This window comes from Podarcis muralis, chromosome 9 (assembly GCF_964188315.1).
Source record: "Podarcis muralis chromosome 9, rPodMur119.hap1.1, whole genome shotgun sequence".
In the NCBI taxonomy this organism is placed as follows: domain Eukaryota; kingdom Metazoa; phylum Chordata; class Lepidosauria; order Squamata; family Lacertidae; genus Podarcis; species Podarcis muralis.
The window spans coordinates 78,633,372-78,646,444 of record NC_135663.1 but is presented as its reverse complement, the minus strand read 5'-3'; the positions used below and the strand labels follow the sequence as shown (position 1 = coordinate 78,646,444).

The window sequence follows — 13,073 nt, the reverse complement described above, 5'->3', positions numbered from 1 at the left end:
AGCTGCCCAGAGGCTGGAAGATATTAGAAGATAGCTACCAAATCTCCTCTCAGTCTCCTCTTACCCAGGCTAAACATACCCAACTTCCTCAGCCGTTCATCATAAGGCTTGGTTTCCAGACCCTTGATCTTCCTGATGCTCCTCCTTTGCACATGTCCCAGCTTCCTTCTCAAATTGTGGCTCCCAGAACTGGACACAGTAGTCCAGGTGGAGTCTGACCAAGGCAGAGGTAATACCCAGGTGGGGTAATACTCCCTTGATCTAGACACTAGGCAGCTGCTGATGCAACCTAGAATCTCAGGACCTTTTTTTTTTACTGCTGCATCCCACTGTAGATCCTTTCCCCATGTGCTATCGGCAAGCCAGGTTTTCCCCATCTTATATTTGTGCAGCTGGTTCTTGCTGCCTAAGTGCAGAACCTGACATTCGTCCCTATTGAAATTCATTTTCTTTGTTTGGGCCCAGTTCTCCAATCTGTCAAGGTCGTCTTGACTCCTGATTCTGTCCTCCGTGTAACAGTTCCCATGGTGAGAAAGTTTCAGCCTCTCTTGTTGCAGAGCCTATTGTAAAAGAACAAAATCATAGAATTGTAGAGTTGGCATGGATCCTGAGGGTCATCTACTCTCATCCTCTGCAGTGCAAGAATCTCAGTCCCCCATCCAATTGGAAACCATACTGTACCCTCCTTAATGTGTTTCAGTTTTACTGCTGCACCACTAGGAGAACTCTGCAATGATTGTTATTATGCATTGCTGAGGTTTTGTTATATGGAGGAAGCTGAGGTTACCTGGGAGCTCCTTAGGGGCATCTTACCCATAGAAGCTAGTGGCGCGGGGCGCCAGTACGCCAGGTTCTGGAGGGCGCCAGGGAAGAGGCGGAGGCTGGACTTTATCTTATAAAAGGTAAAGAGTTCAAAAGCTTGCTTACAATTTTGTGACATTTTGGTTGGGCAAATAAAGGCCTTGCTTGCTCTAATGCGGATTTTGAAAATTTTCTTGTTGATTTTGCTTTTTGATGATAAATTTATCCTTAGCATTTAATGTGCCACAGGGAAAGTAATTTTTGCTGCAAAATACTAACACGCTACCCCTCTGAAAATTGTCACAAAATTGCTACCTTGTTATTAGGGGACGCGGGTGGCGCTGTGGGTAAAAAGCCTCAGCGCCTAGGGCTTGCCGATCAAAAGGTCGGCGGTTTGAATCCCCGCGGCGGGGTGCGCTCCCGTTGTTCGGTCCCAGCGCCTGCCAACCTAGCAGTTCGAAAGCACCCCCGGGTGCAAGTAGATAAATAGGGACCGCTTACTAGCGGGAAGGTAAACGGCGTTTCTGTGTGCTGCGCTGGCTCGCCAGAGCAGCGATGTCACGCTGGCCACGTGACCCGGAAGTGTCTCCGGACAGCGCTGGCCCCCGGCCTATAGAGATGGGTGCACAACCCTAGAGCAGTGTTTCCCAACCTTGGGCCTCCAGCTGTTTTTGAACTACAATTCCCATCATCCCTGACCACTGGTCTTGCTAGCTAGGGATGATGGGAGTTGTAGTCCAAAAACAGCTGGAGGCCCAAGGTTGGGAAACACTGCCCTAGAGTCTGTCAAGACTGGCCCGTACGGGCAGCGGTACCTTTACCTTACCTTGTTATTTGGCTTGTTGAGAATGTCTTTTTTCTTTTTAAGGAGAATTCCAAAACGATGGTTCCGCCCAGTTTATTTATATCAGCATAGTTTGTAACGAAGGTTTGCATTCAGTTTAAACATATTGGCAGACCGCCTTGCAAAAAGATGGGAATTAGGAAGAGAAGAATAAGAACTGTTTAATAGCTGGAAGCAGTGCTTTTTTTCTGGGGGGATGCAGGGGAACGCATACCCCACTGCCAGATTTACATATAAGCTAAGCAAGCTATAGCTTAGGGCCCCAATCTCTTGGGGGGGGAATTAAAGGGGGGAAAACTGGATGTACATTTCCAAAATATAAGATAAAAAACAAATAAAATAAAATAAAATAAAACCTACATACAGCAACAGTGTTTTGTGTTGTGTAGGCTCCTATTTGTTATGTGCAAATGACTTTAGATACCTATTAGGTCCATAAATTACCATATGGCATATATTCAACACATGAAACAGCAGCAATTTGTTGTTGACAGAGGACAGCTGGACATATAAATGGCCCCATTACCTTCAGTAGCTTAGGGCCTCATCAAACCTAAATCCGGCCCTGTGCATACTCCTAAACAGTTTGTGAATCATTGCACTTTTGTCCATTTACTCTATTTATTTTTCCTAATTTGAACTATAAAATGGTAATTTTCTTGAGTCAAAATGAGAGTACCCCTAAATATTACAGTGGTACCTTGGGTTATGAACTTAATTCGTTCTGGAGGTCCATTCTTAGCCTGAAACTCTTCTTTACCTGAGGTGCACCTTTGCTAATGGGGTTTCCCGCTGACACCATGCCACCACTGCATGATTTCTGTTTTCATCCTGGGAGAAAGTTTGCAACCCAGAGCGACTACTTCCAGGTACCTTGGGTTACAGACGCTTCAGGTTACAGACTCCGCTAACCCAGAAAGAGTACCTCAGGTTAAGAACTTTGCTTCAGCATGAGAACGGAAATCATGCAGCGGCAGCGGGAGGCCCATTAGCTAAAGTGGTGCCTCAGGTTAAGAACAGTTTCAGGTTAAGAACGGACCTCCAGAACGAATTAAGTTCTTAACCCGAGGTACCACTGTATTTTATTTTTTTTAGAAAAGAAAGCACTGGCTGGAAGGGATTCCTTTCTCTCTGTTTCAGATAGCCCTTAATTTACTTTGCAAAATGTTCCCTCTGCAGTTTTTGACAAGGGTGGGACATGAGTGCCCTCCCTGTGAGAAGGAGATTACAAAGACTGCGTAGCAGACCTAAATACAGACAATGTATTTAAGAACAGGAATGTCTGGTCACTATATCAAATTTGCAGGGTGCTGCAGAGATCTGGCCTGCTTTGGGTGCAGCCTTTTTATCTAAACCAATAGAAATGCAACTCATGCTCCTCTGCTCATTGGTCTTTACATGGGGGGGGGGGAGAGAAACAGAAAGGAGGAGGAGGAGGAGATATAAGAAAGTGACTTTTCTGCCAAGGATGAATGAAACAGAAGCAGCAGCTGTTGCTGCTTTTCAGAAACTTCCAGCGAGATGCCCTTTCCAAGCAGCTCTTCCAGGACCCAACGGCACAAACTCATATTGGCAGGGACCATGGTTGTTTTAGTTGTCTTAGTGAGCGCTGTGTTGCTTGCTGTGTTCATACCTGGAAGGAAAGGAACTCCTGGCTCAGAAGTATTGCAGTGGAAAGGCCAAGGGACCACTAAACAGCTGAAGGAAATCGTCTTGGGGAGATGTCACAACTACATTGCCATGGTGAATCCTGAGCTCAGGTGAGTGCTAAGAATAAAAGCAGGAGTGCGCAGTGTAGACAAAGAAGGAGCAGCAGGGAAACTGGACGGCAGCTATTCTAGAGAAAAATGTATAGGCTGAGATCTGAAGCTGTTCATTTCCTCCCCAAAGTGCTAAAAAGCTGGATTGAAAACTAGCTGAACAGTTCCTGCATTGGAATTGTTCAGGGCTTTTATATCTCTCTTATATGCATGATAATAAGGAGCTTGGCTTTCTCCAGCATGCAGTGATTTGGGAAAGTTCCACCTTTTGAATTCTGGCCTGTTACACAGCTGCTAAAAGTGTAAGAATTGCACAAAGATGGTATTTAGAAGTGGGTATTTTAAATGAAAGCAGGGGAGGGTTTCCTGTATGTATGAGTAAGTAGATTGGACGGGTCAGAAATGTAATTTTTTTTAGCAATACTTACAGTGTTCACAGTTTTTGAAGTGCTTCATGTACATCAGCTCAGAAATCCATACAATGGCATTGTGAGGTAGGTTAATGATATTGGAGATGGCGTGTCTAAAGAATACTGACTTGATCAAGGCCATTTAGTGATGTTACGACAGAAATGACATTTTAACTTGGGGGCGTCTTGTTCCTGGTTCAAGGCTCCCAGTACAGTTCTACCCATATTTCTCCAGAACTTAATCCAACTCCATTTAGTTGAAATAGCTGCCAGGTAAGTATGAACCGAATTACGGCCTGGTAGTACAATTCTATGTGTGGTTTACTCAGAAACAAGGGCTACTAAATTCAATGAAATCAGTACATTGGGTTTAGGGCTGCAGTCTTTGACTTTTAAATAAGAGCCAGGGGGAAAGTGTTGAAATCACCAAATACATGAGAAAAGATGTGGTTGATTAGGACTCAAATCACAATATTTTCATTATCTTACTAGCTTTGGTGCTCAGAGGCATGTTGTAAAAACTTGTCAACAGAAGAACTTATTGAACCTTATCAGTACAGTATCTTGTAATAGCATTTGTTGAACCTTATCACAATGTTGCAATGAGGAAATAATACTGTCTCTGACTAGAGGGAGAGGTTGGTGAGAAGCAAACTTTGGCCATATGAGGAACGTTTGGCATCTGCTACCGAAAGACCTGTTGAGATATTCACCAGAAGGCTCGCTTTTCATCTGCTCAGCCTTTATCTGGGTAAATGTTGGGAGCCAGTCAGAGGGCCTTCTCCACCTAGTGGAACGCTCTCCCATCAGATGTCAAGAAAATAAACAACTACCCGACTTTTAGAATACATCTGAAAGCAGCCCTGTTTAGGGAAGTTTTTAATGTTTGATCTTTTATCGTGTTTTTAATATTCTGTTGGGAGCTGCCCATAGTAGCTGGGGAAACCCAGCCAGATGGGCAGGGTAAAAACAATAAACTGTTGTTGTTGTTGTTGTTGTTGTTTTGTTGTTGTTTTGTTGTTGTTGTTGTTGTAGCGGCTTCAAATTTGATAAAATTCCTACATATAATATGTGCAGTGCACTCACATTTGTACATAAAATATAATGGTTGCTGTGTGTAAATTATGGATTGCATTTACACATATACCTCTATACATCAGAAAATTGCCCAAGACCATATGCAAAGTAGACTTGTATATTGTTGTTGTTTGAAGCAATCCATGTTCAAGTTGCATGCATGTGCATTCAGCCCATGATCATCCACATATAGGATGCACACTCTTTCTACATGGAAATGGTTTGCAAAATGTGTCTCCCCTCCTCCTTTCCTGTGTGGCATCATGTAGACCTCCTTCTCCCCAATTTTAGTATATGTGCTGCCAAAGCAAGCACCCTTCTCCCCAATTTTGAAAAAACCAGTGATTAGCTTTATTTGTTCAGAAACCAAAACTGCCTAGTCATCATACTTTGGAGTTGAGTAGGTTGGCAAGCTGCCAACTCCTGTGGTATTTTGGCTTTAGCGGTAATTGGCTTCTGTGGTATTTTGACTTCTTGGACCTCTTTAGCTGATAGTCAGCTGTCTGGGTTATGTACCTACTCTCTGCTTCTGATATGTTGTGATCTGATCTGAACTGGTCCTTGAATCTGATCTGAACTGGTCCTTACAGAGCTCTCTGTGGAGCTCTGTAAGCTTTGAGTAGAGCATTACAGAAGACGTGTCCGTCTGCTCTTTGAGTGGGTAGTCATTTCTCAGAAGAGACTGTGATACCTCAAAGCATTTCCTCTGATCCCGTAAACTCCCCTCTCTTCTTTTACCACAGGAAGTGGGTCAGATTATTTTAATACAGTTAATCTAGCCTCTGTAGAGATTATGTGTGAGGGTCACACACAATCCCCATGTCACTATCTTAAAGACACAAATCTTTAGTTGCCTGATTTTAGGCTGCCATGAAACCTCTAATCTCTATTTTTTGAGTGGTGGGGAGAATGAGTCTAAAACATCTTACAAAATAACTCCCTTTTATCTTCCTTAGGAGCATGAACTCCACTGAAGTGTGAGAAGGGCTGAGGAATTTATCCTGTAGGACTGAAAAGTGAAATCAAATGTGTTTAAGGAAATTGGAGTTTGCAGGCAATTAAAATGAAAGATAATGAAAAGAAAGAAAGAAAATACAACCTATTATTCTGCTTTCTAACCAGGAGGGGGAAAAATGAAAAATACCGTATTTTTCGCCCTATAGGACGCACTTTTTCCCCTCCAAAAATGAAGGGGAAATGTGTGTGCGTCCTATGGGGCGAATGCAGGCTTTCGCTGAAGCCTGGAGAGCGAGATGGGTTGGTGTGCACCGACCCCTCTGCTCTCCAGGCTTCACGGACCTCTCCGCAAGCAGCGGGAGCGCTCCCGCTGCTTGCGGAGAGTTGCTTGCATGCCGAAGCCTGCGCGCGCTCAGCGTGTCCAGGCTTCGCGGACCTCTCCGCAAGCAGCGGGAGCCAGCGCTGGGCTCCCACGGCTTGCAGAGAGCTGCCTGTTTGGGGGCTGGGGTCGGGGGAAGCTCGGGCTTCCCCCGCCCCAGCCCCGCACCTGGGGGGGAAATAATTTTTTCCCCTTTATTTCCCCCGAAAAAAACTAGGTGCGCCTTATGGGACGGTGCGTCCTATAGGGCGAAAAATACGGTAGTTCCGGGTTCGTTCTGCTTTCTGGCAGGGAGGAAGTTTGTCTGTGACTTCCTGGGCACCGTAGTCCTTCAACCCCTCTAGCTCCACCTGAAGTTGTCTCTCTGTGGCACCGAGAAGAATTCTATGCCTTCATCACTTCTGTGACTTTATGTAATAACATTTCAGTAGGATTTTTTCTTCCTTCTGGTCAACTGAACCTTTTGTGATGTCTCTACCTCTATAGTATATTGTGCATTTCAAACATTCAACTGTACAGTACTAAGGTCAAGCAAGCTTACCTTATCTCGAGAGCTGTCACATGGAAGATGGGGCAAGGTTGTTTTTTCCTGCTCTGGAGACTAGGACCCGAACCAGTGGATTAAAGTCACAAGTCAGGAGATTCCGACTAAGCATCAGGGGGAACTTTCTGACAGTAAGAGCTGTTTGACAGTGGAACGGTCTCAGGAGGTTGTGGACTCTCCTTTGTGGAGGTTTTTAAGCAGAGATTGGGTGCATCTGTCACGGATTCTTTAGCTGAGATTCTGCATTGTAGGGGTTGGACTAGATGACCCTTGGGATCCCTTCTTACTCGACAATATGGTTGTAGGAAAGAAGTCACCCTATTGTAGAGCCCTCCAGATGTTGTTGGATTCCAACTCCAGCAGCTCCCCTCATCCATCATTACTGATTAGGCTGTCTGGGACAACAACATTGAAAGGGCTAAAGCTCTATCATCTTTTTCTGAAGGAAGATAATGATGAAAAGCTGTCTGCCAGGAAAGATAGTTTGCCATCTACTGCTTCTCTTCTCATCAAGGAACCTGATAAGCTTCCACAGCGCCACCTGCATCTTCCAGGTATTACCTTACTCATATAGATAGGATTTGCACCCCACCTTGTCTCTTGCACCCGAACCTCCCTTTTGCACTATGTCCCTCCCCCTTACCTTGTAAATTGACAAACCTGTGACAAATAAGACCCCCCACAACTGCAACTGTATAAAATTCTGAACTTACCTTTGGGCAGGGTTCCTCATACCTTTTGTCACCTTTGTGTAGGGAACCCGGTTGCAACTGAATAAAGGATTTGTGCTTTTAAAAAGCCACATGATTCTTTCTTTCCGTGGTTGGACATCACCCGTCTTCTCCTCCAACCGTAGCGGACCCCTTTGGGACCCCGAACCCAAATTCTGAGTGCTTTACATCAGAATTAAGAACTAGGACTCTTGCCTCTGCTTTGAATTCAGTAGATGAACTCTTAAGCTTGCCACCCATCACTGCCTCAGCCTTTTCATATGGAGATGATGGCAATGCTGACTTTTTTCACAGGATTGTTTTCAAGGATTTAAAGAAGGGAATGCATGTGAATTGCTTTGAAAATTTGAAAATAAATGCTAAATTCTACACACTAACAAGATGCCTATTTTTGGAAATTTCTTCAATCCAGCATGAAAACTCCTAAAAACAGTCCAGCTTATTCATGTTGGCAGGAAATGGTTTTCTCTAAAGAGCTCTGATCACAAAGTAGGTTCTTCTGAACATCAGTATCATGATTTTGTTCTATTTTTAATGTGCAATCTTCTTCTTTGGTAATCACTCATAGCCAAGTAAGATTGTCTTCCATGAACACGGTCTTAACAGTGAGTCCGTAAGTCACGGTGGAGGCCAATTCTGGATCCACAAGTCCTTCCACAGTGGGGACAGATTTGTGGGCGGGAGTTGATCACGGTGAGGTTTTGCCAAATGTGCCTTCTTCTTAGCTCCTTTCTCCTTTTTGCCCTGGGTTTCTGCGTCCCTGACACCTTTGGTAATGGCTGTTCTCCAGTTGGAGCACTCGCAGGCCAGTGTTTCCCAGTTATTGGTGCTTATACTACATTTCTAAAGATTTGCCTTGAGAGTACAGTATCTTTTTTCTTTTCTTGAGTGTCTTTAAACCCCTTTTGTTGTCCATCGGTATTTCGCTTTCCATTCTTAAGTTCGGAATAGAGTAGTTGCTTTGGAAAATGATAATCAGGCATCCAAACAACATGACCAGTCCAACAAAGTTGATGTTGAAGAATAATTGCTTCCACACTGGTGATCTTTGCTTCTTCCAGTACACTGGCATTAGTTCACCTATCTTCCTCATCCCCCAAACCATGGCCTTCATTTCTCACTTTAGGCCTATTATTAATACTTCTAGTCACCAACATTATTTCAGAAGGAATGTCACAGAGCCCATGGCATCTGTCTTGGTCTTTCTTTCGTTTGCTTGATAAGTTCCTGAGAAGGGCAATACCTCCTACCCCTTCAGTGATTCAAAGCCTGTGCTTGTGAAGGGGGAAAAAGACTTCTTTGTTCCAAGTTTCTGGCTTTGCTTCAACGGCTAAACATTTTAGTGCCACAAATTCTTGCCCAGACTTCCTTTAGTCCTCCATCATGTCTGCATCACCGTTTAATTAAAAACCTTTCTAGGCACTGCAACTGACCCAGTTGAGCTGAAAAATCCTCTGGGAGGTGCTCATCTCCAGAGCTAAATTTATATGTTTGTCATTCTACTTATAATTAATTATTGCTAAATTCAGCTTAAGGAAGTGTAAGTGCACTTGAAAAATGCATGGTTCCTGCTAGAACCATGTGAATCACTTAGGGCATTTCAAGTAAGAGCCAGTTCATACAGAATCAGTTCATGAAACATTTCCGCACAATACCATTTCAGACTGCAATTTAGCAGAGGGACTTGATGGCTCATGTTCATTTGGATGAATAGTGGTCACTAGCTTTCCTTCAAGCTAAATTGTGGCACAAGAGGCTGTTGTTTGGGGGTGGGGAGGCACCTTTCTCTATCTCCTCTCCATCTATGACCATCCCCACTTCAAACGCCCCAGCATGCAGTACTTAGGCACGAAAGAGGTCCCCCCACCCATAGTTGTTTTGTGTGCATGGGATATTCCTAGGGAGGGTAAGAGTTAAATCTCTCCCCCTCCACTTCAATCTCTAGGAGTATCACATGTACCCTGCTGGTGCCTATGCATGAACAAATCTATATATAATTTCAGTTGCTGATAGAGGGTGGAAGTGCCCATGCCTACTTCTGTTTTTAATGTGTGTCACCAACAACAACAACCTAGTCCTAGATTTGAAATATCATTTACTTTCCCATTTTAAAATAAAGGAAAAGGAAAATGGAGAGTTACAGTGAAGTGTCTGAGTGCAAGGACCAGCGTTAGAAACTCCCATCGTTCCAGGCACATTTTGCGACAGGGAGTTTCATTAGTGCAAGCAGTTTGTGAGCTCTAGGCACAGTACACCCTTTTTAATAGACATTAATTTCTTGTTTACTATGTATTTTTATTTCCAGTTTCAAATTCTGTCATAGGTTCTATGTGTGGAATAACCAACCTCAAAAAACCAAAATGCTTAAGTTTAATCAATGCATGAAGGGGTTAATACCATAGAGTAAGCTGAACAGCTAGGTTACTATGTCCACTTCCCCTCAGATTGGGAGGAACTAGAAGAGTTGGACACGACTAAACGACTAAACAACAACAACAGATAATCAATGGGAGTGCCTGATCACCTCATCTGTCTCCTGAGAAAGCTCTATGTGGGACAAGAAGCTACAGTTAGAACTGGATATGGAACAACTGATTGGTTCAAAATTGGGAAAGGAGTACGACAAGGCTGTATATTGTCTCCCTGCTTATTTAACTTATATGCAGAATTCATCATGCAAAAGGCTGGGCTGGATGAATCCCTAGCCGGAATTAAGATTGCCGGAAGAAAGATCAACAACCTCAGATATGCAGATGACACAACCTTGATGGCAGAAAGTGAGGAGGAATTAAAGAACCTCTTAATGAGGGTGAAAGAGGAGAGCGCAAAATATGGTCTGAAGCTCAACATCAAAAAAACGAAGATCATGGCCACTGGGCCCATCACCTCCTGGCAAATAGAAGGGAAAGAAATGGAGGCAGTGAGAGATTTTACTTTCTTGGGCTCCATGATCACTGCAGATGGTGACAGCAGCCACAAAATTAAAAGACGCCTGCTTCTTGGGAGAAGGGCAATGACAAACCTAGACAGCATCTTAAAAAGCAGAGACATCACCTTGCCAACAAAGGTCCGTATAGTAAAAGCTATGGTTTTCCCAGTAGTGATGCATGGAAGTGAGAGCTGGACCATAAAGAAGGCTGATCGCCAAAGAATTGATGCTTTTGAATTATGGTGCTGGAGGAGACTCCTGAGAGTCCCATGGACTGCAAGAAGATCAAACGTATCCATTCTGAAGGAAATCAGCCCTGAGTGCTCACTGGAAGGACAGATCGTGAAGCTGAGGCTCCAATACTTTGGCCACCTCATGAGAAGAGAAGACTCCCTGGAAAAGACCCTGATGTTGGGAAAGATGGAGGGCACAAGGAGAAGGGGACGACAGAGGATGAGATGGTTGGATGGTGTTCTTGAAGCTACCAGCATGAGTTTGATCAAACTGTGGGAGGCAGTGGAGGACAAAAGTGCCTGGCGTGCTCTGGTCCATGGGGTCACGAAGAGTCAGACACGACTGAATGACTAAACAACAACAAAAGGTAATCAAGCCTTTGTTCTCCTCCAGTCTACCTGAGAAGCTCAGTGAGTGAAGAGGTCGGAGCTGGTTCCTCCAGCTAAACCATATGGCTCTCATAAGCCACTCAAGTTCAAATACCAATAATTTAGGAACGATCACCACTTTGTAACTAAGCTAAATATTACTGCCCATGCAACTTTTCTGAAGGACCTGAGTTTTGTAAGTAAACCATTTTTAAAACTTGTCCAGGTGTGATCTTTTCCTCAGCTGGGGGAAGAGGAAAACTTTGGAAAGAAACAAGCAGACATTCTGGAACTCACTTGGAAGGACACATATTTTAAAAATCTAACAATCTAACCTATATTTCCACCCTTTAGTTTGCTGCATATTTTGTGATTTTAAATCTCTCCTGGGGTTCTGTCATCAAAGAGCACTTTCATTCAGGAATTCTCCTTTCTTGCTCGTTCTCTGTATTGCACCAACATCATGGGTCTGAAAACTTGCAAACTTTACTGCAGTGTTTTTATTACTTCTGAAAGCCGCTGAGTTTGGCATGAAAGAATCTAAGTTTTAGGTAATGTTTGCAGGGAGAACTATTTGCACAGAGATTTGACATTCTTTGAATAAACATCCCCCACAAAAGATTGAGCTAAATAGCATTTAGTGGTGAAAGCTGTACTGGGATGCAATCTCAAAAATGATAGAATGATCTCGATACGAATCCAAGGCAGACCTTTTAACATCACAGTAATCCAAGTTTATGCACCAACTACTGGTGCTGAAGAAACTGAAATTGACCAATTCTATGAAGACTTACAAGACCTTATAAAAGTGACACCAAAGAAGGATGTTCTGCTCATAATAGGGGATTGGAATGCTAAAGTAGGGAGTCAAGAGATAAAAGGAACAACTGGCAAGTTTGGCCTTGGAGTTCAAAACGAAGCAGGGCAAAGGCTAATAGAGTTCTGTCAAGAGAACAAGCTGGTCATCACAAACACTCTTTTCCAACAACACAAGAGACGACTCTACACATGGACATCACCAGATGGGCATCATCGAAATCAGATTGATTATATTCTCTGCAGCCAAAGATGGAGAAGCTCTATACAGTCAGCAAAAACAAGACCTGGAGCTGACTGTGGCTCAGATCATCAGCTTCTTATAGCAAAATTCAAGCTTAAACTGAAGAAAGTAGGAAAAACCACTGGGCCGGTAAGATACAATCTAACTCAAATCCCTTATGAATACACAGTGGAAGTGAGGAACAGGTTTAAGGATTTAGATTTGGTGGACAGAGTGCCTGAAGAACTATGGATGGAGGCTCGTAACATTATACAAGAGGCAGCAACTAAAACCATCCCAATGAAAAGGAAATGCAAGAAAGCAAAGTGGCTGTCCAACGAGCCCTTACAAATAGCGGGGGAGAGAAGGCAAGCAAAATGCGAGGGAGATAGTGAAAGATACAGGAAATTGAATGCAGATTTCCAAAAAATAGCAAGGAGAGACAAGAAGGCCTTCTTAAACGAGCAATGCAAAGAAATAGAGGAAAACAATAGAATGGGAAAAACCAGAGATCTGTTCAAGAAAATTGGAGGTATGAAAGGAACATTTTGTACAAAGATTTCCATAATAAAAAACAAAAGTGGAAAGGACCTAACAGAAGCAGAAGACATCAAGAAGAGGTGGCAAGAATACACAGAGGAACTATACCAGAAAGAAATGGATGTCTCGTATACCCCAGGTAGTGTGGTTGCTGACCTTGAGCCAGACATCCTGGAAAGTGAAGTCAAATGGGCCTTAGAAAGCATCGCTAATAACAAGGCCAGTGGAAGTGATGATATTCCAGCTGAATTATTTAAAATTTTAAAAGATGATGCTGTTAAGGTGCTACACTCAATATGCCAGCAAATTTGGAAAACTCAGCAGTGGCCAGAGGATTGGAGAAGATCAGTCTACATCCCAATCCCAAAGAAGGGAAGTGCCAAAGAATGCTCCAACTACCGCACAATTGCACTCATTTCACACGCTAGCAAGGTTATGCTTAAAGTTCTACAAGGCAGGC

The 13,073-nt window shown here is 43.5% G+C and overlaps 1 protein-coding gene across 1 annotated transcript in view; it reads left to right on the top strand.

Moving 5' to 3' along the window:
- Window positions 1–2,768: 2,768 nt before the first annotated feature.
- The window catches only part of LOC114604446 (ADP-ribosyl cyclase/cyclic ADP-ribose hydrolase 1-like), a 34,709-nt gene continuing 24,404 nt past the window's right edge, over window positions 2,769–13,073 (top strand). Inside the window, exon 1 of the mRNA XM_077934500.1 lies at window positions 2,769–3,405. Within this exon, the coding sequence (XP_077790626.1) occupies window positions 3,167–3,405 (239 nt within the window). The 5' untranslated portion in view covers window positions 2,769–3,166. The remainder of the gene's footprint in view (window positions 3,406–13,073) is intronic.